At 41.1% G+C, this 27,752-nt stretch overlaps 1 protein-coding gene across 1 annotated transcript in view; it reads right to left on the reverse strand.

Moving 5' to 3' along the window:
* SMARCAD1 (SWI/SNF-related, matrix-associated actin-dependent regulator of chromatin, subfamily a, containing DEAD/H box 1) overlaps positions 1-27,433 on the reverse strand; it is a 3,333,959-nt gene extending 3,306,526 nt beyond the window's left edge. The window contains exon 1 of the mRNA XM_044061375.1: positions 27,022-27,433. Within this exon, the coding sequence (XP_043917310.1) occupies positions 27,022-27,133 (112 nt within the window). The 5' untranslated portion in view covers positions 27,134-27,433. The remainder of the gene's footprint in view (positions 1-27,021) is intronic.
* Positions 27,434-27,752: the final 319 nt, after the last annotated feature.

Below are 27,752 nucleotides of genomic sequence, written 5' to 3' on the forward strand. Positions count from 1 at the left end.
CAACAGAACATGGACCAAAACACAAAAGGAGGTGGTGTATCCATATTCATCAAGGATACCTACACCTCCAGGTTAGTGGCGCAGCATAATACCTCTTGAGATCATCCATGTGCAACTAACATCGGGCAAATCTGCAATGCAAATTGTGGCCTGCTACAGATCACCCTCCATGACCCAAGACCACCACTCCGCCTTTCTGGGGACACTGGAAAACATGAAGGTCCTACCGAAAACCCTGACATTGGGCGATTTCAATTACCCTACCGTTAACTGGGAAAACTACTTAAGTACAAACTCCCAGGTCCAGCTCTTCCTGGAATTTATCAACTCAAATGCCCTGGATCAGCTGGTAAAGTCACCTACCAGAGGTCAAAATATATTGGACCTGGTCATCATCAACATGGGCGACAGGTGTTCCGCACCGGAGGTCAAACCGTCACTAGTTAGATCAGACCATAGACTAATCACTCTGGATGTCCGCACCATACCACCACCCCCAACCAAGGAAACCACAGTGAAAAACTTTTCTATAGCAAACTTCACCGTACTTGAGACAGAGGTGGTAAGTTTCACAGCCTCCACGCTAAAGGATAACAGTGTCCAAGATGCAGGAACCTTTACAAATGCACTCTATGAGCACCTACAAGGATGCATGGATCGTGCCATCCCTAGTGAGCACCTACAAGGATGCATGGATCGTGCCATCCCTAGCAAAACCAAGACCCACTACCCTAAGAGAAGGAAACCAGTCTGGTGGACCCCTGCCATAAACAGGCTATACAACAGAAGGAGGAAACTAATTCAGAAAAAAAGCAAATCCCAGAAAGGAAAGACATCCCTGATCAGTAACAGTAAGAAAACAAAAGGTCCCTCATAAAATCATCCAAGGCTAACTTCGAAAGAAAAATAGCCAAGGATTCGAAAGATAACCACAAAGCCTTCTTCAGCTATGTCAAGTATCTAAGTGGCAAATGGTAGATATGCTCGGAGCTAGTGCAAAATAGCACAAAATATACTGAACCTACTGATATTGCCAAAATACTGGCAGATAGATTCAGTGCAAACTTCACCCCCCTCTCACCCCCAAAAGGGTCCACAACAATACAGGAAAAGTGTAGTGTCCCGGAAATCACAGACGCACAGGTGAAAACAGCCCTTTCAAAAGCCAAAAACACAGCGTCAATGGGGCCAGATGGTGTCCCAGGCTGCGTCTTGCACGAACTACAGAACAAACTACCCCCCCACCTAAACACACTGTTCAACCTCAGCCTCTCCACAGGCTACGTGTCCAAAGAATGGCGCACAGCAACGGTTAATCCACTCCACAAAGGAGGGGCCACAACTGACCCTGGTAACTATCGCCCCATAAGCCTGACTAGTCTGGTCTGCAAGGCTATGGAGCGCATCATCATGGAACTCATTAAGAAAGACATTGGGAACCTCCAAATACTTGACGACCCAGTTCGCCTTTGTTAAGGGCAGATCATGCCTACTAAACCTGGTTGACTTCTTCGAGACAGACAGTCACCAAGGCCATAGATGAGGGAAGGTGGTTCACACAGCCTACCTTGACCTCGCCAAGACTTTTGACACCACTCCCCACTCGGGAATTATAGAACAACTCACCAGCCTGAACATAAACCCCTACGTCACGAGGTGGACTGCCAACTGGCTTACAGACAGAACTCACACGGTAAGAATAGCGGGCTCCAGGTCCGACTCTAAATCACTCACAAGTGGTGTCCCAAAAGGCTCGGTCCTGGGACCCCTACTGTTCGACATATACTTCTCAGAAGTACAGGCAAACACAGGAGGACTATGGCTAACCAAGTTCGTCGATGACTGCAAACTGGGAGCCATAACGGACTCTCCGGATGACACAGACATTCTCCAAAAGGGCCTTTCTGAGACGAACACCTGGTGTCAAAGTCATGGTGTCAAGCTAAATGCCAAAAAAAAGCATAGCCATCCCATTTGGGAAAAACAAAACACCCAAGAATTACCACATAGGTGGCAGCCCCCTTAATACAGAAGAGGTAATGAGAGATCTGGTACCCAGGTAGATAGTAATCTCTCCTTTGACAATCATATTGCCAAAGTAGTTATGAAATCCTTCTATGTAGCCCATCTAATTACTAAAGGGTTCGCATCTAGAAATAAAAAGGTTAAAGTGCCCCTCTACTCGTCACTCATCAGACCCATCGTAGAGTACAATGCCCAGTTTGGGATGTACCTCACAAGACACTTCCAACAGCTGGAAAGACGACAGAAATACCTCACCAAGAGGATTACTGCCTCAAACTATGTCCTATGCAGGCCGAATGGAAAAACTCCGGCTGTACTCAGTGGCATATCACTTACTCAGAGGTGATCTCTGCCTGACTTGCAAAGCCATGTCCAACTCATAATTGATGGACATGCTCCACCTAAAGAAATCCAAGTCACTGCGAGCCACTCGCTCTAGTGAGCTAAACCACGCCAGAACAATAAATAGAACATGCTGGAGGGATAGATTCCTGTCACAGAGACTCCCCATGCTTTGGAAAAAAATTCCTAACTACATTAGGCAGAGCCCCTCACTAATGCTCTTCAAGAGAAACCTTGACGAGTGGATGGGTAACAGAAAATACACCCCTTGGGATCAATTCATTGGCTCTTCTTGACAGAAGCTCAGTTAATCAATGGGGTGGCGAAAGCTGGCACACTCTGGCTAGGCTTATAAATGCCCTCAGGGCAGATAGCCTAGTATCTACCTATGAACCTGTGCCTCAATTTGGCCACCATCATCATCAGAGTCTGTGGCACGGTGCTAAACCTGCTCGTAGGTATGATTTTGGCGACCCACAGCATTGATGTTGGCACCAGTTCATCCCACAGGGCTGCTCGTTCTGACCTATTTGCCCTCACTCGGGACAGCATGACCTGGTAATGTTGTCACAAAGCCTCAATGATGAGGTCATTTTCCACCTCAGAAATGGTGGCCTGCAAGATGCATGCATAATATTTCCTGTTAATACAAAGAAACGAGAACACATTTAAGTATTGCATACATACGATTAAACTATGTAAAGATACAGCAGTAAAGGAAGGCTATCAATATTCAGGGTGTGTACGCAAAGTACAGTTGTGTACACTTACCATAAATGTAGACGTTCAAGTGTATTCACTGTTGCAGTCATTACATTTGGGTAACCTGCTGACAGGTTGCCCTCAGTCGGCCTAAAGAAAGTTTTGGGTCTTGCGTCGGTTGCAGTCTCCTCTTCTATGACGTCAGGTCGTCAGGGGTATAAAACATGCAGCCGACTCCATTTTATTCAGTTTTTCTTGTCCCAGATGTCAGGTGCCCCCAAATGGGGAGCAAAAATATATATAAAAATAAACAGTAAATATGTAAATGTACTTTTAGAAACAAACTTTACCTTCAACTAAAAGCAAATACACCACAAAGGCTTTTGAGTACAGTGAAGGAAAGAAAAGGTATAGAATGGGGGATGGCGGTGGTAGCAGACTGCAACAGTGAATACACTTGAACATCTACATTTATGGTAAGTGTACACAATTGTACTATGTTCTTCGTGTTTCACTGTTGCAGTCATTGCATTTAGGTAGCATCCCAAAGCTATAGATGGGAGGATGGAACTAAACAGCATTAAGAGCTGTTATAAGGCCCTGCAGGACTGCAGTGGCAAAGCCTGCCCTGGATTTGGAGAAGAGAGGTAAATGATAATGCTTTGTGAAGGTATGAACAGAGCTCCAAGTAGCAGCTTCTAGAATGTCTTTGGTTGGGACCCCTCTGAGAAAAGATGCTGAAGTAGAGGCAGCCCTGGTGGAGTGTGATCTGATCCCCTTGGGCACAAGTTTACCATGGTGCAAATAGCATAAACGAATGCAGTGGCTTAACCATTTAGGAATAGTCTGCTTTGATATAGCCTTCCCCTCTGATCCTGCAGCAAATGCTAGCAGTAGTTGCTCAGACTCTCTTAGACATTTGGTCCTCTTTAAGTAGAATCTTAGTTGTCTATGTACATCCAATGAATGCAGAATCTGTTCCCACCTTGTCCTGCGGATTTGGGTAAAATGTTGGCAGGTGAATCGTCTGGTTAAGAGCCACACTGGATACCACCTTAGGCATAAAAGAAGGATTGGTCCTGAGGGACACCCTGTCGGGGTAAAATGTAATAAACGGCTCCACTGCCATGATAGCCTGTAGTTCTGAAACCCTTCTTGCTATAGTGACTGCCAAAAGAAAAGCTGTTTTCCAAGATAGAAATTTTATATCCGCAATAGTTGCCGGCTCAAAAGGAGGCAGCGTGAGTTTTTCCAGCACAAAACTGAGGTCCCATGCAGGAGATGGTGATGGTGCTCTTCTGGGAGGCCTTCACTTTTTGGCCCCTCTAAGATACTGTTTAAGCAGTGGATGCGAAAAGAGGGGAGGCTCTGTGTTGTAATGAGCCAAAATGGCAGAGGCATGGATTTTTAATGAAGAAAAAGATAGGCCCTTGTCAAGCATCTCCGTTAAATATTGTAAAATCGGAGGAATACTGGGCTTTGCTGTGTCTATTCCTTGAGCTTGGTTCCAAGCACAGAATCTCTTCCATTTCTCAGCATAAGATTTTCTAGTACTAGGCCTTCTGGCTTCCAAAATGACATCCATCACAGATTTACTGAGAGGTGTGGTTTGAATAATCAGTTGATTAGCCATGCTGCAAGGTTCAGAGTTTGGAGCAGAGTGTGCAGAATTTGAAAGTTCTGCTGAGACAGTAGATGAGGTATTTGAGGCAAGTACCATGGAGGAAAGTGTGACATGTTCCTTAGAAGCGGGTACCAGTGCTGGCGAGGTCAGTCCGGAGCAATTAGGATCATTTTTGTTTTTTCATGTCTGACTTTTAGTACGACCTTGGAGAGAAGAGGCAGAGGGGAAAAGGCATAGACTGGTAGGTTTTTCCAGCTGAAGGATAGAGCATCTACCTTCCATGCTTTTTTGTGAGGAGTTCTTGTGCAGAATTTGTCCAACTGATAATTTTGGTGAGAAGCAAATAGATCTATGTCTGGGCTCCCCCATTTCTGTGTTATGATGCTGAATATTTGTGGATCCAGTTTCCATTCGTGCGGGTCCATAAGGTTTCTGCTTAGGTCGTCTGCCAGAGTATTTTGCTTTCCTGGCAGGAATTGAGCTTGGAGATGTAATTGGTAAGTCAAGGCCGTGTCCCACAAGTCCATGGCTAGTCTGCAAAGGGGGTAGGAATGTGTACCCCCCCTGCTTGTTTATGTATCACACAACTGTGGTGTTGTCCATCTTTATCAGTAGTTGTCCTGGATGAAGTAAGTCCTTGAAGGCTGTCGGAGCATTCTGAACAGCTAGCATTTCTTTCTGGTTGATATGCAGATGCATTTGGTTTGGGCACCATTTGCTTTGAATGCATCTCCCTGACAGGTGGGCCCCCCAAGCATAGTATGATGCATCTGTAGTTAGGGTTTGGGTGGCAGGGGATAGAGTGAATGACAGTCCCTTGTTTTGGTGACATGTCTCACCCCACCAAAGAAACTCTTGTTGTAGGCAAGGAATGAGAGGAATCATTGTATCCAGGCTGTGACAATGCTGACTCCATAAACCTTTTAGGTACCACTGACGTTCTCTCATATGCAGTCTCGCATATGGAATTAGTAGAATGCAGGATGCCATGAACCCCAAAGCCTGCAGAATTTGTCTTGCAGATAACTGGGTTTTTGTTGCCATTTGTTTGAAGTATGTTGTCAGTTGCCTTTGTTTGTCTGGTGTGAGGTAAGCCATCTGGGCAGTTGTATTCAAGCTTGCACCCAGGAATGTAATTATTTGAGAGGATACCAGTTGTGATTTCTTTTTGTTTATGGTGCACTCTAGGCATGCTAGAAGCCTTTTTACAAATGCCAGATGTTGAAGAACTGTCTTTGTCCTCTGCTTGAATGAGACAGTCGTCCAGATAAGGATAAATTTGAATGCTTCTTTGTCTGCAGAATGCAATTATTGGTGCCAGGCACTTTGTAAAGACCCTGGCGCAGTACATAAGCCAAAGGGCAGTGCAAAGAATTGGTAATGCAAAAAACCTGCTTTTAAGCGGAGGTATCTTCTGCACGATTTCCTTACTGGGATATGCAGGTATGCCTCGTTTAAATCTAGAGTTACTAACCAAGCATTCTTACCTAGCATAGACAATAGCTGTTGTAAAGTCAGCATTTTGAATTTTGGAATGTCCAGGAACGTGTTCAGAATCGATAAGTCCAGTATTGGATGCCATGAATGGACTTTTCTGGGTACCAGGAAAAGTCTTGAATAAAAACCTTGTCTTTTTTCCTTTTCTGGCACCGGCTGAATAGCCCTCATATCCATGAGGGGCATGACTTGTTTCTGGGCCTCAGCCCACTGGTTTTGTGGCAGATCCGGCCATCCGTTTGGAACTGGCAAAGTATGGAAATGAAATCTGTACTCCTGTGATACTATGTTTAGTACCCAATACCCCACTTGTCCTGGGTAATTAACTGCCAATTTTGAGCATGAAGTGCTAGTTTTCCCCCAAGGGGGCTTCCAAAAGTCAAGTGCTTGGTGATGGTAAAGGAAAGTCATTGAGACTGCTTACTGTAGGGTTGTGATTTGTTTCCTCCAGATTTGGAGGTGGAAGCACCCCATTGCTTTGACCTGTAAGAACCATGTGATTGGTATCTGGAGCCTTTTGAGCACCTGGATTTGCCCTGACTGGTTCTGTTAGACACAGAAAAGGACCAATTTTTAGTAGGCCAGTGCCTACCGAACCTGGGTGGCTGCACTTGCAAGAAATATTTTACAGTTTGCATAGATTTGGCTTTGTCTTCCACTTTCTTCAAAACCTCTTCTGCCTTATTACCAAACAAAGTTTCATGCTGCAAAGGGGCATCCAACAATTTAGCCTTAACATGATCAGGCAGATTTTGCTCCTTGAGCCAGGCATGCCTTCTAATCACAGATCCAGTAATGGCAGCCCTACAAGAGGCCTCCAAGGAATCAAAACCACATTGCAAAGTTTGCTTTCCAACCTGTTCTGCTGAATGCAATAATTCCTGTAACTCTACTTTCCACACAGTCAGAAATCAACATCATTTTCTGTTTCAGTAAGCCCATAACATGCTGTTGATATTTAAGCATGTGAAATTGGCAGTTTAAAGCCCTGAATGCCAAGGTTGCAGACGTATAAACCTTCTTACCTATCCAGCGCCCTGGAATCTCTATCAGAAGGGGTAGGATTTTTGGCTGTGGAGGCCTTTACACCCTTGGGACCCTGAGAAATAGTCTCAGGATCAGCAGCAGGATTTTTGAAAAGTAATTTGTGGGAGTCAGGAACCCTGTAATATCTGTCTGGCTTACTAGGAGCCAGAGGCAAGGAATCAGGAGCCATGCCCGATTCCGAGAACACATCATCAACAATGTCTAATACAGGAGATATTGCCAATGGTCTATGCTGAGGAAGAAGAAGGAAATCCCTAAGCCTCTTTTTTGATTCAGAGAAGTCCTGACTCTCCCAGTGAAAATGTTCCCTTAAAGTATGCAAAGTCTCTCCAAAAGAGTAATCCTCAGGGAGGAGATGCAGATGGGATGGATTCCTAGAAAATTCCTGATCAGAAGAAGAATCAGAAGAAATGGAAACCTGTCTGAACACTCATAATCAGTGCCTTGCCTAGGCCTCTTAGCAGGAGGTGGGGGGGGGGGTTGGGAACCCCTGATCAAGGTAATTAAATCCTCAGCCATTTTGATCATCTGTTTTTTAGGCATAGGGGCCTGAGCACGTGGCTCATGCGTCATTTTTTTTAGACACAGAAGCTGTTTTTGACCTTGTTTTTGTTGCTGGCGTCGCTTTAATATAGAAATGTTGAGGCCTGAAAACACCCTCAGAAGCTGGTGCCTGCTCAACGGCTCCGGACCCATCTAAGGGAGAGACATCCGTGGGTTCAATACTCTTAGAATTTCACGGCAAACCGGACTCCGAATGGGTCTCGGTAGAGGCCTGCGACTCAAAAGTAGCAGGTATCAGGGGCTGCAAAAGCGCCTCACTGAGTACCGGCGAACCAGCGACTGGCTTAGGAGAAGCTTTGTCGGTTTTGGACCTAGGTCTGTCTTTGTATTTTTCTTTGCGTATTTTGTAAACTCCAGTAGTCGGATTGCTAACAGACGACATTTCAGGATAATTAAATCTTGAACCAAAATATTTAGAAGCAAAAATATGCCGATGCTTAATAGTGCGCTGGTTAAAATCGAGCACAAAACTAACAGCAAGGCACGTTGTGATCAGGGCCTAGGCAAGGAATACAGTACAAATGAAAATCCTTATGAGGCATTTGCTTACAAGTAATGTAATTATTAACTTTTACTGACATCGGTAAGGAGCATGAAAAAGTTTCCCCAACGGGGTACTTAGCTTTAGTTTGAAGACTTCGGTTCTGAAACTCGAATACGAAAATTTCAGGAGTCGGCCAACCGGCACTTGCGAACTGCTTCTGCTTCGGGCACTGCGCGGCAAGAAAGACTGAATAAACTGGCGTCAGCTGCATGTTTTATACCCCTGACGACCCGACGTCATGGAAGAGGAGACGGCAACTGACGCAGGACCCAAGACTTTGTTATAAAGGCAGACTGAGGGCAACTTGCCAGCAGATTACCCAAATGTAATGACTGCAACAGTGAAACACGAAGAACATCTAGGATAGCAGCAATAGTGACATATTCCTGTCAATGTCAGGACAGATACTCGCATATGCTCACACACCCAACACAGGAGTCCACTGTAGCATGCCCCATAGCAGGAACCCCCCCCCCCCCCCAATAATATGCATAAACAACAGTGCCAACAAAATAGCAGTGTACTATTACAACTGCTATCGAAGAAATTAGCCAAGAGACCTGTGTTCCTACTTATCACACAGCATTATACTCTTGATGGAGATAAATGCCATGTCATCAGTACAGTTCTAACAAATGCTGAAGCAGTCACCATTTTCCCCAAGTACATTCAAACACATGCATCATGTTAGAAACAAAATGGATATACAATATGGATGTACAATACTCCTATTTTGAAAGGTATTGCTACACAAGTAATGTGTCAGCAAGTTAGACACAAGAAATACATCTCGTACACACTGGTTTGCCTAGCTAGAAGTTTGCCTTTTTATGATGGTTCTCATTAGCAGTTGATTGCATGTGAACCAATCTGTAGTTCAGAAAGGTTAAATGCAGCCTATACAGCTGATTTGCAGTATAATCAGTCAATCCCATGCAACTATCCAACAAGATACAAGACCTCAATGTAGATTCCATCCCCATTCTCATATGATGGGGTGACAAACCGTGTGGTAAAAATGCATCAGCACAGACAGAATGCTTATAGCGGCTACTTTTTACATACAGATGTGTGCACCACAGGCTGAAGCTGATGCTGCTGCTGGCAATAGGCATAGACAGAGAGACTGAAGACTCCGCAGGACAACAACACAGAAGAGTAACTGTGGGACCTGTAGCAGACTTTATGAACAACCAGAGCCAGACATTCTACAAAAATCGTGACAGTGGAGAGGTATGCCCATGTACAATGATTACACTTCACAACAGGACAGTCATGGCACAGGTCTACGGGTGTGCACTTCACATGCAAGCATGGTTATGTTTTACTGATAAAATGCTAAAACAGTACTGAAAACAACACAATTTCTCAGTTGTCTGGTGTGGGATTAGAACCCACAAGCAGCGACTACAGTAATACTGAACATTTATTTGAAATAATAAAATTAATCAGAACACCGTCTTCTTTTACACTTTATGGATTCATGTGGTTTCAAATGTCACATTTACACAAATGGATAGCTATCTAGGACTTCTGTTAAACTTACATGTTTACCCTACTCAGTTACTGACAACAATCTACAGCATATTTCTGACAATGAGTAGACCAAAACACTGACTCTTAATCTGGGTATTCCGCAACATTAAATAGTGGTTGGAAGCTATGCTACACAGTACTGCATGCTTACTTGCTTTAACAGTTCAGATATGCACTGATGCTTCAATGAAAGTCTATGATGTCCCAGGTTATTTCATACAGGACTGTTTATAATAAAATAAATACAGATACTACAGTCTTAAGTCATGCATTCATTTATTACTTTATTGATTTTCTTACATACCACACGCTTGCCTCATCCTGGCCAAACATATTGCACGGGACCGCATGTTGCAAGCCCTCTCTTCTCCAGCTGTGGTAAGAGAGGAAACCACTATCATACCAGTTTTGCACAGATTCAGCTTGTATATTTATAAATTACTAGAAAACATGCTTGCATATCTGTCGGGTGTTCCCCGACTGTGCCTCTTGGACCCAGTGATCCAAAGTACCCTTCTTCTGTCGACAGAGGTCATCAAAATGGTGCCTGGAAGCATACTCCTTCCTCCACGACAGCCATATCCACACTTGAGATCAGGCTCCAAGGAATACTTTGCAATTCCCGCCTATTGCTCTTTAAATAGGATGCATTCCTGCCATTGCACATCATAATGAAACTTTCAAAAATGGCCGTGTCACTTAGCATAATGCAAACTCGAACAATCCATGTTTAAGCAAAGCTTGGCAACCCATAAACATGGAAAGACCGTTACCCATGTTTAAGCGATGCTTAGCATTGCACACCTTATCTAAACAGAATAACTGAACTTGAAGTAAACCGATGTTTCAGTAAACTGACACAGTTTCACAGCAATATATGTAAAAGGCACCACTGCTCAGGAATCGAACCCGGACCAACTACACTAAGTCATCACTCTGCCTCTCTCGCCACTGAAGTAGTGAATAGATCTCATGCATCTTCAGCTATACTGCAAAGGTGCCACTCAGTGCAGCTTCACTGCACAGGTTTGTGCATTGTTATGCACTGCGCAACTACAACAATTAAAAGCATACGGTTTCTATTTTTAGATGTCTGGCATATGCCTAATCCATGGGTCCGCAGAGTTAAGAATAGTTAGTTAAACAACAAGCGCATAAAAGGAAAATTTTAAAATAAATCCAAATTAGTGAAACAAATTGTCTTGTACCACTTTCGGTCAGGTTAATGGGTTGACACAGTTATGTGGGTGCGCCATTGGTGTTGCATGGATTCAATATTCTTATTTTTCTGACCTCCGTTAGGCAAGCCACACCATTACTATGCATGGCATGCTGCCATGGGAAGATCGTGGCCGTGTACACCGATACATTCTATGTAGGCTCTACATGGACTTTACTGAATTCTGGGGATTATGCCAGCCCCACAAAAGTAAAATAAACATAGTCCTGCCACACAAAATGGTGGTTTGCTTAATATTTTTTCTTTTTGTGGCTGGAAGAAGGACTGTAGTCTATCCCATGTTCACGTCAAAAATGGTGCTTCTCTCCAGGGGAAGACCAGCAGCACTTGCAGGTAAACACTGCCAGTCCACAAAAGTTACTTTTTGACAGTCAAAAAATACACAACAGTAAAAAGCATGACTATGCCAGCCCCATAAAAGAAAAATAGCTTCCCACAGAAAAATTATTTTTCATTTACTTTACACTACTTTTAAACTTTAAGACAAAAAATGAGGGTTCCATTTAAAAGTACATTACAGTCTCAAGACAGTCCAATAAAAGCACAGCACTCCTAGCTTTAAAATTACATTCCTGAAGAAAGTGATAAAGTATCAACAAAATTAAGAAAATAGATTAAAATTTTGAAGCGCTTCATGCTCAAATTGTTCTTTTATTCAGCTCAGGTCGATCTGCCTGACAGTTTAGGCGTATGGAAGGTGTCCTGATGCTTTGAAAGCTGGCCAACTGTTACATCTTTGGCAGGATATAACCCATATACCTAAGGCAACTGCAGTAGTACACAACTGCACTATATAGAGAAGAAAGAACAGAACAGGAGTGTGATACTCCTACACTAATCGAAGCTGCATACAGTCGATCCATGTTAATACAGGCATAGTCATAGACACTATCAAAGACTGCCACTTCTTTCCTCCTAGACATGAGAGGACTAGATCTTCCGAGTTAACAGAGGAGAAGTGGATTCAAAGATTCATAGAATACAAAGCCCAATCTCTGAGCAAGTCAGACATATCCGATCGATCTTTCTAGCTTTCTCAAGAAAGCAGATAGACCTGCTAAAAAGGTATTGACTGCTATGAATCAGAGCTGACACATTGTAGCTGTTCCTCGGACAAGGAAAGAAAACTTTTTTTCTTACAGATTCCATGCCTTCAAGAAAATCGTTAAACTTCTTTGATAGGGGCTCAGATTCCAGAAGGATCTTCCCTCAAACGTCCATGGACATTCTCTTGGGAAAAAAAAAAAAAAAAAATTCAATGTCTTAGAAAAATGGCTCACCCATGTCCAGACAGGACACCTAGAACAACCGGAAAAGGCATGACTGATCAGTAGTTCATAACAGCTGTTAGGAATATACCAAAGGAAATTGGTCTGAGGAACAAACGGCTACTGCAGAATCAGCCACTATTGGTTGAGGCCCTGTCTACACCCACACTGAAAGCAAGGGCTGCAGTCACGATATTTTCTTTCTAGAACTGCAGATGTCGGACTTACAGGAACACGGAAAATAACCTGCTGCAACTGAGGAGGATGTGCTGCATGCAGATAAGAACTCTGACACGAGTCGTTTGTAATGTTAGTTGTCCAAAGTTTACATAAACAGCACCCATACTGCTAAAAAGACAAAGCCCCTCACCCTAATTCACAAGAAATACATGAAGATCCTGTCAGAAACTGTTTAAAGTGACATTTTGACAAACATGAATGGGAGTTAAGTTGTCCCCATATAAACACCAAAACTACATGCTCCATAATACACAAGCACTACACAAAAATTCTGTCAGAGTCCCATGTAAGTTAAAACGGTCTGACATTTAAAATGGCAAGGAAATTGTCCTCGCATCTACCACTGGTGTTTGTCCCCAAGTACACAAGCACTAAACTAAAATCCTGTCTGAAAGCATTATTAAAAATTTAGTCTGACAGAATAAACTGCAGGTAAACTGTCACCACGTGGACACAAACCGTACACTCTCTGTAAATGCCCAATCATCACACCAAAACCCTGTCAGAACCCCCCACGTATACAATTGGTTCATCAAAAATGGCAGGTAAGTAGTCCATGCATTATCACACAATTTACATGTCTCATAATATACTAACACAGCATCAGAAATTCCATGTTCAGTAAGGTCAGAAAAAAAAAAAAAAAAAAAAAAAGAAAGGCGGCTAAGTTGTCGCCAAGTTATCGAACTCAGTACATATCACATACAATCAAAAGTAGTTTATATTAACCTAACAGAAAAATGGCAGGTAATTTGCCACGTCATGTGCATAATAATAATATATACTTAATCCCCCAAGCTGTACATCAACATCAAGTTAGATCTGAAATAAGTAAACATTAATTCTAACCGAACAAAATGGCAAGTAAGCTGTCAAGTTTGCACAAGCAGTACATGAACAGTAAACTGATCAATTGTAAATTAATATCCTTAGAGACCCACCCGCCCATTTATTTCTTTAAAAAAAAAAAAAAAACTATCTAAGTGAAAGAATGGCAAGTAGGTTGTCATAGTATGGATAGAAGCTTTCCACAGACACTGTTCCTGCCCATTAAAAACAGTTCCCTAGAGATAGGCTCATGTTAATCTAATACAGAAAAACGATAAGATTGCGTATCCAAGGTATGGTTTTAATTGAACTAAAAGGCAAGACAGTTATTTTTGGAAGGTATGGTTTTAATTGAACTAAAAGGCAAGACAGTTATTTTTGGTTTTCCACATGGAGTAAAAAAAAAAAAAAAAAAAAAAAAAAAAAAGCTTTTATATAACTGGTGTATGCTTAGACTTGCATTGCATGTGCACATAATCAGATGTTATGAGCTTACCATACACTACTCTTCAAAATGCATCTGATGTCAACTGCTTAGGGTAATTTCCCCGAGCTGCAACCCGAGACATTTCTATTGCTCTATTTCTGCTTGCTTCTAAGCTAAACTATGGACGAACTGCTAAAAACATTTGGGGTCTACGATGGACACGAGCTGGTTTCATCCCACTCCAGCAACACTCAGTATCACTTCACTCCCCTATCCTACCCCAATTTCCTGTTCACCCACTTCTACATTACTTTTATACTTACCATGGCTCCACCTCTGCAAACACACATCACCAATCTACAGACAAATTACTTTTAACGCACAACTCCTTACAGCAAAGTATCACAGACACATCCCATACCAACTAGAAACTATAATCTCACTGTCCTTACATCCATAAATCTCTATTCCACACATAAATTGCATCTCAAAAGGTCTTCTATACATCTACCACCATTCCTTACACAGTTTTCACTTGTATAATTCCAAGAAACCGCTTACCAACCCAAATTCAAAATTCACCATTGCCCAATGCCTGCAAATGTCTTGCTGTATTTTATGCTTAAGATTACATACTTAAAAGGAGCATACCTTGTCACCAAAAATACACCTTAGATACAAACACAAACCCCAGCCACATCATTACAAGACCACAGTTTTAAACCTATGTTGGGACATACACCCAAACCCACGCCCTGCACAACACTCACCTATAGCAATCCCTACCCCTCCACAAATTCCTACTCACCTGCCACCAAACCTACCATTCTGCCCCATCTCCACTTTTTTACACTGACCCAGTAAGTAAGTTGTACGCTTGAGGAACTGTAATGATACGGTATTAAAGCTTTATTTGCTTTTCGTCTGCTGAGCAATTCATATTTTAGTCCCCCCTCACGTAATTTTTTCTATAGTTGTAGCACTGAATCAGGTTCTAGCAGTTTTCAGAACGTCTAGCAGTCATTTAATACTGCTTAGCCTGGAAATAGAAACAAAATGGTTCTACTGCTATACTGCACTAGTATGCTTGAGCGACTCAAACTACTGCCTCCATATGTTGCATTAAACAGTAGTGGTTAACTTACAGCTATCTAGTCCTGTTGGTTGCAGTATATGAATGTATAGCTGAAAGTGTTATATTGGTTAAACATACAGCATGTATTTTTTCAACAATGTTCCTACTGCACTCCTTTACTAATTGTAGTTTTAAATGTGTACAAAATATTCTGCACTCCTTTACTAATTGTAGTTTTAAATGTGTACAAAATATTCTCACAATCCTAACCAGAAAGTACTGTCTCTAGCTTGTTACATCTGAGGGTTAGTGTATAATGTGCACTGTTGTCAACTCATTCAGCTTGTATATCTTCCTGTCCTGGTAACCTTCGATCTCTGCTTTCCTTTAATTCTAAAGCTATCCTTCTCTGAACTACACTCTTATTCCACCCCCATCTCTCTACAGTTTCCATTCAAACCCTTCATTTCATACTCCTGTGTTGGCTTCATTCTTCTAACAGGCATTCATTCTTCCATTTCTAGGCTATAACTCAGCTCATACACCGCGGAACATACCTCTGCCCAGTCTGCTGCAAAAATCGCCTCCACAACATAAACTAAAAGAACGGCAAAACTTCCCCCTGCATTAATGTACATTACCCTGTGATAATTTTGTGCTGTAACTTAGCCTGTGCATATATAGCTGAAGCACATCACCGAACCAACCCTACCCTCCTGCTGCCCTCTTTCATCACCCTTCACCATTTGGCTACTTGTCTCATTTCAATCCCACCAGCTATTCTAGCTAAACTCCCCCCTCCTTGCCTCCACTCTGCTTTCCTCTATCCATAGTTTCACACAGCTACCCTCACTATCCCAGTTAATATACAGATATAAATCCGGTTTACCAGTAACTGTACTTGTGCAGCTTCTGTGATTGTTTTTTAGCAATCCTTCCAGTTTCCTCATGATCTGCTACAGGGTGCTCCACTCGGGCTCACTCTGCATGCCTACCCTACCCCCAAATCCCACCCACACCCACTACACCTACATTTACTCCTAACCTTACCACACATTATTATCGAATCAAAACCTCTACCCCTTCAACATAATTACTCACCAATCAATCACATTCCCTAGCCACCCCCCTCCCACAGACACTTTACTTCAATATTAATATACAATGGATATAAAAAAGTTTACACACCCCTGTTAAAATACCAGATTTTTGTGATTTATATGAGACCACAATAAATCATTTCAAAACTTTTCTCATCTTTAATGTGACCTATAACCTATACAATTCAACTGAAAAATCTGCTAGGGGAAAAAATATAAAAAATGTTCAGCAAGCTGGTTGTATAAGTGTGCACACCCTTAAACTAATACTTTGAAGCACCTTTTGATTTAATTACAGCATTCAGTCTTCTTGGGTAGGAGTCTATCAGCATGGCCCATCTTGACTTGCAATATTTGCCCACTCTTCCTTGCAAAAGCATTCCAAAGCTGTCAGATTGTGAGGCATCTCTTGTGCACAGCCCTTTTCAGGTCACCCCACAGATGTTCTATTGGATTTAAGTCTGGGCTCTGGCTGGGCCATTCCAAAACTTTAATTTTCTTCTGGTGAAGCCATTCTTTTGTTGATTTGGGATGTATGCTTGGGATCATTGTCCTGTTGAAAGGCAAAATTCCTCTTCGTTTTCACTTTTCTAAGCCAGAAGTTTTGGGCCAAACGTGACTGGTAATTTGGAACTGTTCACAATTCCCTACACATTAAAGGCCCAGTTCCAGCTGAAGAAAAGCAACCCAAAGCATGATACTGCCACCACCATGCTTCACCGTGGGGATGGTGTTCATTTGGTAATGCAGAGTGTTGTTTCTGTGCCAAACGTACCTTTTGGAACTGTGGCCAAAAAGTTCAACCTTGGTGTCAAAAAACCATAACACATTCTCTCACATGCTTCTGGGAAACTTCCTGTATTTTTTTGCAAATGCTAGTCGGGCCTGGATGTTTTTCTGTGTAAGAAAAAGCTTCCATCTTGCAACCCTAGCCCAGACATATGGAGAATACAGGAGATTGTTGTCACATGTACTACACAACCAGTACTTGCCAGAAATTCCTGCAGCTCCTACAGTGCTGCTGTGGGTCTTTTGGCAGCCTCCCTGACCAGTTTTCATCTCGTCTTTTCCATCAATTTTGGGACTGATGTCCAGTTCTTTACAACATCACTGTTGTCCCATATGTTCCCAACATTTTAGTGACTGTCTTCACTGTGTTCCACGGTATATCCAACGCTGTGGAAATTTTTTTTTATCCTTCTCCTGACCGATACCTTTCAACAATGAGATCCCTTTGATGCTTTGAAAGCTTTCTGCGAACCGTGGCTTTTCCTGTAGCAGGCAACTAAGTAAATGTCAAGAAAATCCTACTAGGACAGCTGAACCTTATTTGGGGTTAATCAGTCTCTCTCTAACTGATGGCAAGTGTGTACCCAAAAAGACTGAATGTTTGTGTCTTTCGACTTTTCCCGGTTAGGGTTCGCCACAGCAGATCTCCGGTCCGCTAATGGTTGGTAGTGGATTTGTACGTACCGGGTTATCAGCTCTGACGCACAACCTTCAACGAAGGCATGCCACATTCATGTATGCCTCCACACAGAAGACGCTCTAGCTGAGAATCGAACGGGACATCTGGCTATGAGGTGACAACGCTACCACAGCACCACCACCAGACTGAATGCTGTAATTAAATCAAAAGGTGCTTCAAAAGTATTAGTTTAAGGGTGTGCACACTTATGCAACCAGTTTATTGTACGCATTTCTTTTTTTATATTTTCCCCCCTAACAGATTTGTTTGTTTATCAACTGAATTGTACAGGTTTACAGGGTCACATTAAATGTGGGGAAAAGTTTTGAAATTATTTATTTAGTCTCATTTTTTATCACAAAAATGTGGCATTTTAACAGGGGTGTGTACACTTTTTATATCCACTGTATCCCTACGATTCCATATAACCTACCCCCCTACATTTCACTCCCTCAACATAAGAATACTATTCTTTCACATTTCTATCAGTTTACTAATAGTAAACCTCCACATCACCGCTCCTCACAATCACAGTATTACTAGCACATATTCTTCCACCTAACCCTTCCCCATGCCACCTCATACTTCTCTTACCAACAGCACTGTACCACCACACCTTTATAATAGCTGTAAGATAGACATATTCAGTTATAAATACATATCTCTATATACTTAATCATATGTAGCCTAAAAATATTCTACGCTGTCACCTAAATTCTCTCACCCATTTCTACACATCAAACCACAGCTTAAACTCAATGGTGACATTCACCATAACCCATGCACCAATCCCACTCAGCAAGTTTCTATCCCCATACAACAAGCACCTCATACATCTATTCTTACAGACTCCCAGCCCAACACTAGCATACTACATAATGGCTCCAACATCCTACTCATCAATATAACTGTTAGGAGACTTCATGCCTTCATCTCCCTGTATAACCCCGACATAGTAGTCTTAACAGAAACCTGGCTAAAACCCCACATAAACAATGAAATCTTACCCCCAGGTTATAACATCCACAGACGAGACTGTGTGGTGGAGGCCTAGCCATAATATGTAAAGATACAACAACACTTGAACACATCCAAGTGAACCCCCCCCCAGCCTCAACAACACAGAAATACTTGTCTCTCTAGAATCAAAGTCAACCCCAAAAAGATTCATTATCATTACATCAATCTACAGCCCTCCCAGCAATAATCCATCCATAATTGAGAACCTCCATGCTTGGTCATCATGCTCGTTTAGCCAAGAACCCATAATAATGGGAGATTTGTTGGCCTACTTGTTCTTCAGATAATCCTACTAACTACATAAACTTACACAGATTCACCCAGGTGACTGATTATCTCACCAACCGGGATAGATAAACATAGTAACTAACAGTCAGTTCTAGACTGGACTCTGTCCAATACACCATAACTAGGGTATGACTCAGGATGTCCAATACACCATAACTAGGGTATCACTCAGGATGCCTAATTGATCACCTTCCCACCTATCTTAGGCATCACCCCTGCCCCCCCCCCCAAATATGCTACACAAGCAAGTCTGCAACAAACGAAATCTCTCTCCCGACACTTAAAACACTCTTGCTACACTACGACTGGTCACCACTAAAAAATAAATAAATAAATAAATAAATCACCAACTTGATACCGCAGATCAATATTTTAATAACAAATTCCTCAATACACTAAACAATATGGCTGCACTACGCAAGATCCGAGCTAAAGAAACCAAAACAGATAGAGGGACAAAGCCTGGTCACAAAAGCCCAGCCTCCTTTGACAACCAACGGCAATTAGGAAACAAATCTAAACAATTAAATCAAGAATGACAAAAACCTTTCTATGCAAGAATCCAGCATAAACACAAAAACAATTCACAAAAATTGTGGGGTGCTATTAAACACCTCCTTCAACCAGGTCAATCCTCAGCACCAAGCCCCACCTTTATGCAAGAATCCGGCATAAACACAAAAACAATTCACAAAAATTGTGGGGTGCTATTAAACACCTCCTTCAACCAGGTCAATCCTCAGCACCAAGCCCCACCTCCACAAATACTAAAGGTAATTTAGCTTCCCAAATTAACTCCTCCTTTACCAACTCCATACTGTCTCCAGTAAATAATATACAGCAACTTTTTATCCCACCAGAAACAGAAGCCATCACCACTTCCTTCTCTCTAAAACCTATCCAAAGTAAAAAAAAAAAAATACACAACACAATCCCAAGCAAACAAACTTGCATCCCTTGTTGCTGATCAGCTACCAAATTAATATCTCAAGTTAGCTGCCGATGTCATCTCTTACCCAGTCTCACTGTTCTGCTAATCAATGCATCAATCACAGAGCAATACGTTCCCTAGCTCTGGAAAATTTCTTATGCAATTCCACTACACAAAAAGTGGATCCTCAAAAGAATTCTTCAACTACAGACCAATAGCCATTCTACCACCTCTATCTAAATTCCTACAAAAATGTATCCACTTGCAACTTCTGGTCCATCTCTTATCTAACAACCTGATCAAATACCCAACATTCTTTCGGACCTAAGCATAGCACCACAACTGCCCTTACAAATTTCACTAATACCATTAGCCTACTCAAAAATAGTGGACAAGTGTTCTCTATATTTCTAAATATGTCCAAAGCATTTGATACAGTATCCCACCAAAAGCTCCTCAATGAGCTCTCATCCCTTAACCTATCACAAAACAGCCCTCTCCTGGCTTAACTACCTTTCTGACTGCCAACAAGGTGTGAAAAGAAAGGCAAAATTAACTCTTGCTCCCTGTTACCCATTACAGTTGGTGTCTCCCAAGGTTCAATTCTCAGTCCACTTTTGTTTACCAACAAACTCTACACCACTACTCTCCTAGCCACAATCAACCAATATGTAGAGGACTCCATTCTTATACGTGCTGCTCTCTCCCTTGCGCAACTCCAAGAAATTACCCCAAAATCCTTTTCAGCCATAGAATCCTCTCTTTCCCAAATATCAACTTATTCTAAACCCAAACAAAACCAAATCGATGCTCTTCCCCAGTAACAAATCCACTGACCACAACCCCCCAGCACCTCTTCATCCAACCAAATCATCTTCAAACCAAATTTCTCAGCATCACCATTGACACAAACTTAAGATTTGACAAACGTGTTTCCCTCAGTATTAAAAAAGCCCACATAAAAACTAGGTTCTCTCTACAGAGTCAAGTCATACCTTACTAATCACCGCCAATCAATTGCTAGGACCCAATTTCAGGTTCCTATTAAAACGACGAAAACGCATTTTTTCGAATGCGTTTTTGTCTACACATGTAGGATGAACAGGCAAAACAGCGAAGCGGCTGTTCAGTGAATGCTTTCCCTGGGAAAGAAGTCGCTTGACCGCTTTGTTGCTTTGCCATCTTGTGAAGTGTAGTGTGCTCTCTTGTCCGGTATAGCTCTCGAGCTTGATTGTGCAACAGTTACTGACCTTAGGGTATGGGTGCGGGTTAAGGTAAGTGCATATGTATGAAAGTGTTTACTGTTTTTTATTTTGCATTAGATGTATGGTTGAGTTACGTGTGTATGTGTTTTCAGCTGTTTACTTTTGTTTTGGGGGGGGGGTAGAAGTGTGTATGTGTTTGGAACCGATTATGTAAATGTGCGGGAGTTACCGACATTAGGGTTAGGGTGCGGGTTAAGGTAAGTGCATACGTTTTAAAATGTTTACTGTTTTTTTTTCATTAGGTGTATGGTTAGGTTACGTACATATGTGTATTTAATGGTTTACTGTTTTTTTGGGGGGTAGGGGGGTATTAGGGTTAGGGTATGTGTATGTTTGGAAGTGTTTAATAAATTTTTTTTGGGGGGGGTTGGAACAGCGATTTCTTTCCCTAGGAAAGAAATCGCTGTTCTGTGGTTTCAACATTTTCAGCTTTCGCTGAATATGTGTCGATGAAACACCATTCACTGTTTTCAGCGTTCAGTCCTTTAATATAAACCCCCCCCAATTTCTGTCTACTCTATTATATGCTTCTTCTGTACTCAAAAACCTTAAAAGATACGACTTCAATAAACTCAAGGCCTATTATCACAAAAATTGCCACAGACCTTCCACATAGATCACATCACTGTTCTTGCTTTCAGTCAAATAAATTGGTTAGTATTTCCCAACCTCCTATTCCTCAACCAACTTACAGTTGCAACCTTGTGCAAACTAGGTCTATATCAGATAAACTAAAGTTTACCTAAGCGAACGCTCTAATAATCGAAAATCCCGGACCTCGATATGCTTTTTGTGAGATTGCAGTACAGTGAAGATAAAAATATTTGCCCTTTCCTAACTGTAGTGCGATCACAGAGTTGGTATATATATTTAGCGGGGGGTGTGAGGGACGCAGCCCTCCACAATAGGGAGTTTGAGGTCCGGGATCGATTAGAGCATTCACCAAGTTAAATTTTCGTTTATCTATTTAGACCCGTGCAAACCTATTCCAATAACGGAACCCCAAGATATTCCAATAAATTCCTGCTAAAAGTTAGTAGCATGATTGGTTGTCTGGCTAGAGCGGAGAGATTTGTAGTAGCCAGACAACCAATCTTGCTACAATCTTTATTATCCGATCTGTTCCTACCACTGTCATCAAAAAACATCTCCAAAAACAAACCTACAACCCTCACCTCAATTTACCAGAATACCTAAAAATCTGCAGCTGAAGCCACTGTTTACCCCATCTCAAGTTTATCATTCAATAACTGAAACAACGTTACACTACTATGGAAAAATATCACACATTAATTCAGACCTGCTGTTACATTATCTCCATTATCCAACATATTAGAAAAATGTACATGCGCACACACACACACCTTCTCTACAACACTTAATAGAAAATCAACTCTAGGCACAGCATGGTTTTTGCCTGCACCACAGTGCCACCATCGTACTTAGTCAATCCTGTCAACACCTACTGAAATGAAGGGAAAGTAGCCTGTAATCTGTTTCTGGATCTGTCAGAGGCTTTTGATACTATGTCTCATAAAAAACTCCTACACAAGCTAGACTCAATTGATTTGCCAACTCTTCGATAAATTGGTTCCACAGCTCTCTCTCTCTCAAATAGGGCCCAAGCAGTAAAGTGGCAAAACCACTTATCATTCCTACACGATTAGGATTTTTAGGATTTAACCCTCTTCGTCAATCATCTCCACACCTCAGCCTGCCAAGTTAAAGTAGCACAATATGTTAATGACTCTAGGAAGAGGTTTAGCTGAGCAGATTAAACTCCAAGTACTCATCAATCCTTTTTTTATTAAAACCTGACTAGAAAACACATCACCACTTCCAGCTCTAAAAATACAAAATTACGAGTTCTTTTGTTGTAAACATCTTTAATGAATTATCACTTCAGGCACAGACATACAAACGGATATAAAAGAATGTTTCCAATTACAACCATTACACATCATATTACACCAAAACATCTCTTAGACCAAAAGAACTCCTTCACCATTACTTCCAACAGCAATACCATAACCGAACCAGCAGTTCACACAATTATGCCATCAATGACTACCACTGAAACTTGACCATTACATAGCTCAATAAAAAAAAAAAAAAACACATCAAAATCCTAGAGCACTGTACACAGTAAAATCATTCCTTACGAATGAAGCCAGAAAACACAGTCTCAACATTAATACTACCAACCCTGCTCTATGCTGTCCCAATCTTTATTTATTTATTTATTTATTTTACATTTGTTGACCGGGATGGTCCGACTGGATACATGTCCATTTTCAGCGGAGGCCCGAGGAGAAAAGCTCCACAGAGAAAAAAGTTACACTTTCATTTATATACAGATAAGTACACTACCTAATGCAAATACATAAAAATTCGAGGTTCACATAAACAGAATCAGTGATACACATAAATACTTCACAATTGTATTTAGATACATTATAGTTGATATTCTAGGTTGATATCCCATTGCTTATAGAGTCAAATCAGGCAATGGGGAGCTTGACTTCATAGGTACCCATGATGGTGGAATTAGGGGGTGTGCGCTTACAAATTATTTGGATTAAGGGGACGAAAAAAACACCTAGTCAAACAGGTGGAGAATACTACTAGTTGTGTGTCAGAGAGAACTAGTCTGGGTTGTTACATGAAAGTTGTTACTTTAGAGGCCTTCAAGCATCTCTGCTATCCAAGTTACAACAATGCTATAACAAAACCAATTAATTTGCCAACAGACAATACTAAACTCATCAATGGATAGCTCTAAAGGAACTAAACTGGTTAGCCCAAAAGTAACTGAACAATAAAGCTAACTCAACTTAAGTTGTATCCAATTTACCATGATGCAAAAACTGATATGCAAACCTGAAAACTGCCCAGCTTTAAACAGTATTGTGCAACTGTACACTCCAAAAAGACATTCTTTCCCAGAATAAGACTCTGCTCAATGTAGGAAAAATCAGTCAAAGCAAGTAACTCCTTATATGCATGTGCTCTTGCTAAAACTATAGAACTCCCTACCAGTTTCCATTAGATCCATACAGAACGTGAACTCGGTACAAGTAGTATGGGTACAACAACTGGCCAACGCAGCACAGCATAGCATAGGATACCTCCCTCACTCACCCACAGCTGAATACTCTCTTGTGACAGTGAGCCAGGTACTGTGGTTTGTAGAACTAAGACTCTAAAAGCAACAGCTTGCCAAGCAGTTCATGACTACACCAGCCAAGAATCGTGGGTATGTAGAAATATGCACTCACATGAGGTTTGGCAAAGGATGCATTCTGCCAAGAACTGCCAACAAATAGGTAACAAGAGTGAACTATGTACATTAAAACTGAAAAAAAAACATGCATCAAATAAATAATACAAACCAACTATCCTAAAGTGACAAATGTGACTCATTGGCAGCCTAAGAGTGCTATGGGAAAGGTAGGAACAAATGGGTAGATCTGGTGAGAAAGGTTAGATCACCACAAGGAGTCTGCAACCACAGGTCAATTAAGCCAAACTACAACCGCTTCCCTTTACTTGTTTTACACATCAATATGATTAGTCAGCAATGATTACTCACAACTTAACAGGTTTAACTTATATGCATACATTACATTCTGTACTGTGAATACAAATTTTATCTAATCACTTGAATAACAACTGACATTAAAATGTAGTAACCTCAAGTCAAACAGCTCTAATTACAAAAAAAAAAAAAAAAAAAAGTGGCATTAACCTAAAATTTTAATACACACCTTCAATTTTACCACAGAAGGGGCACACTATTCACATTTTTTTTCTGTTTAACGTATGGTACAGTCTGTTACACTGTCTCATACATGCCTCCAAGACCTACATGTTAACTACTAACACAAACCTAAGTCAACCTCTTCAATAAACTGCTGAAAAAGCAACATCATGATAAACCAGTGGTAAATGTTAGACTACACTAAAAGGCTGTCATAAGGTTATAGAGATGCATCAATTATTTTGCACATTTCGTTTGTTGGTTTGCTACTGCAGCATGAGGAAAACAATACTAATATCACAAACTAAAAATGTAGTATTCTGTTTCTGGATCTGTCAGAGGCTTTTGATACTATGTCTCATAAGAAAGTCCTACACAAGCTAGACTCAACTGATTTGCCAACTCCTCGATAAACTGCTAACCAACACAAAACGATGACTGGAAACCATACTGCACTAAGGCCATAAGTGCTTGTATCCATTACAGTTCGCAATGTATCCATTATATATATATATATACACACCTATATCTATATACCTATATCTATATATCTATATCTATATATCTATATACACACACACACACACACACACACACACACACACAGTACTGCTATCAGGGTACAATGTGTTTGTAAAACTACTGTACCATAAGAAATCAAAATTAAACCTCATGTATGTAAAACTACCCTCAACTCTCCATCAGTGTCTCATCACATTTAATAAGGAAGAAAAAAATCAGAAATTCAACTGGCAAATACCTGCCAACAATCTGTGCAACAAAGTACTAAACACACTGTACCTTGATAGGGTACAATGTGGTCTAGTCTAGGCATGACTACAGTTTGAAGGACCGGGTATATCTCACAGAGGATACAGCGGATCTGAAACAAGACTCCCCACCCATACAAAACAAAGTTCATTCCTGTCCATATTCAAGCACAACTCGGATCTATGTTTGGGAAATAGAAAGTTTATCCCAGAACTGCCCTCTGTACTAACAGAGGAAGCTTCTAACTGCTTTATCACATGCATTGGTCCACTCAAATTACCTGTCATATGATCTAAATTAGCCATTCGTGAGAGTGTGTGTGGTTCAGAAGAACAGCTACAGCAAGGATAGCCACCAGACAATGTGAACCTTGGCACTGGTTGTCACCGCTGAAGTGACACCAGGATCCCATGAGCAAAAATGGGAAAAAGGGCTGTGGATGAATGGATCCAAGTCATCACCATTATCGTTATGGGTGCTATATAATTATCAACCATGAAATGGGTAAGGCCAGCCTCTAACCAAATGGGATAGGTTAATATCAGCATAAAACTGGAAAGTGGCTAGGCTTTAAAAGACCCGGAGGGAAGCTAGATTAGCACTTGTCTAGGAGCATCTTTCTTATGAGCTCTGCAGTGTTCACACATATACTATAGTACATTTCTTCCTTTCGGTATACATATTGTAAATATGTTAAATCATTAACAATTTTCTTAAAAAAAAAAAAAGAAGAAGACATGCACCAATAAATATTTGGTTTAGATGTAGAACACATTAAAACATATGAATGCATTTTTTTCTTGACAAGACTGGCAACTCAACTGGCCACCAGACACAGATCATGTAATGTTATGACCTTGTAAAACCATACTAACCAAATGAGATTATTTAAACAATATTAACATAAATCAATTTTACAAGTACACAATATAGACAGACACAATCTGCTAACTTATTAAACCCGCTTAAGAAATCAAAATTAAACCTCATGTATGTAAAACTACCCTCAACTCTCCATCCGTGTCTCATCACATTTAATAAGGAAGAAAAAATCAGAAATTCAACTGGCAAATACCTGCCACCAATCTGTGCAACAAAGTACTAAACAGTTCAGCTCACAATTTCTGAGTCAAGAGCATTACACGAGTAAATATTTACATGGAACATATACAAACATAACAAAGTATCAGCTTGATGCATAAAAACGGCAAATTACACAGCTACAGCTGTTGACTTTAAATTAATTTCACAACAAGAAAAAGAAAACGCTCAATAATGAACATGCCACTTGCAGCAAACGATTACAAATACAAATGTTTAAAATGAAAAAAACAATTAAAAACTGCGGATAAGACATACTTCACTGTCTGATTTAATGATCAAAATGTCGAACATATCTAAAAGATTCATTACTAAAAGGGAGTCTTTTGGGGAGGTCATAAACAAAGATGATCTTCACCTGACGACTCATCCTCATCCTTAGGTGGGGTTACCGGTCTAGAAGAAGAACATGGTACGTGCTCCTCTAACTTCTTTTCATAACGGAATCGTTCCAAATTGAAGAAACTCATAACTGATTTGCAACCAATATGAATAAACAGGACCTTAACAATCCTTCAGATGTACACAACAGAATTTAAATCCTTGTCCTAATGGCGGAACCGGCTCCCGTCAATAACTATAACGGAAGCATAAGACAGATAAAGGGGCGGGCGGGAATTCCCTGATACGTCATAAGCTTCCACGGTCAAAACGAAGAAACAGCTTCAGTGGATATTAAAAAGGTAATAAACACATTACAGAACCAAAGATAACACCATATCAGGCTCCCTCACCGCCCCTCTTTCTGACTGGGAAGATTTCTTTCCCGCGAACCGGTTGTTTTCAACTTTCACTAACAAACTGATAGCTGATTAGTCAATGAAAGTGGAAAGTAACCAATAAGACTATCCAATAGATAGCAGTCAAGTCGATAACCTGGATACAGTAAAACTTCCTGAAGAAAGAGAGGTTAAGAAGTGTGGTCAGGGGTGTTTTGGATAACCACGTGCCCTTTGGTCAACTACAGAAAGACCTAGTTCCAGATTTGGTCTAAAATATATGTATTTTGTAAGCGTCTGTTTTTGCTATAGTAGTGCGTACTCAAAGTCGAAGAGTCAAGTTATTTGTTTTGGTGGAATGTATTAGCAG

Source organism: Protopterus annectens, chromosome 2.part0 (genome assembly GCF_019279795.1).
Source record: "Protopterus annectens isolate FY-2018-M chromosome 2.part0, PAN1.0, whole genome shotgun sequence".
Taxonomy (NCBI): domain Eukaryota; kingdom Metazoa; phylum Chordata; order Ceratodontiformes; family Protopteridae; genus Protopterus; species Protopterus annectens.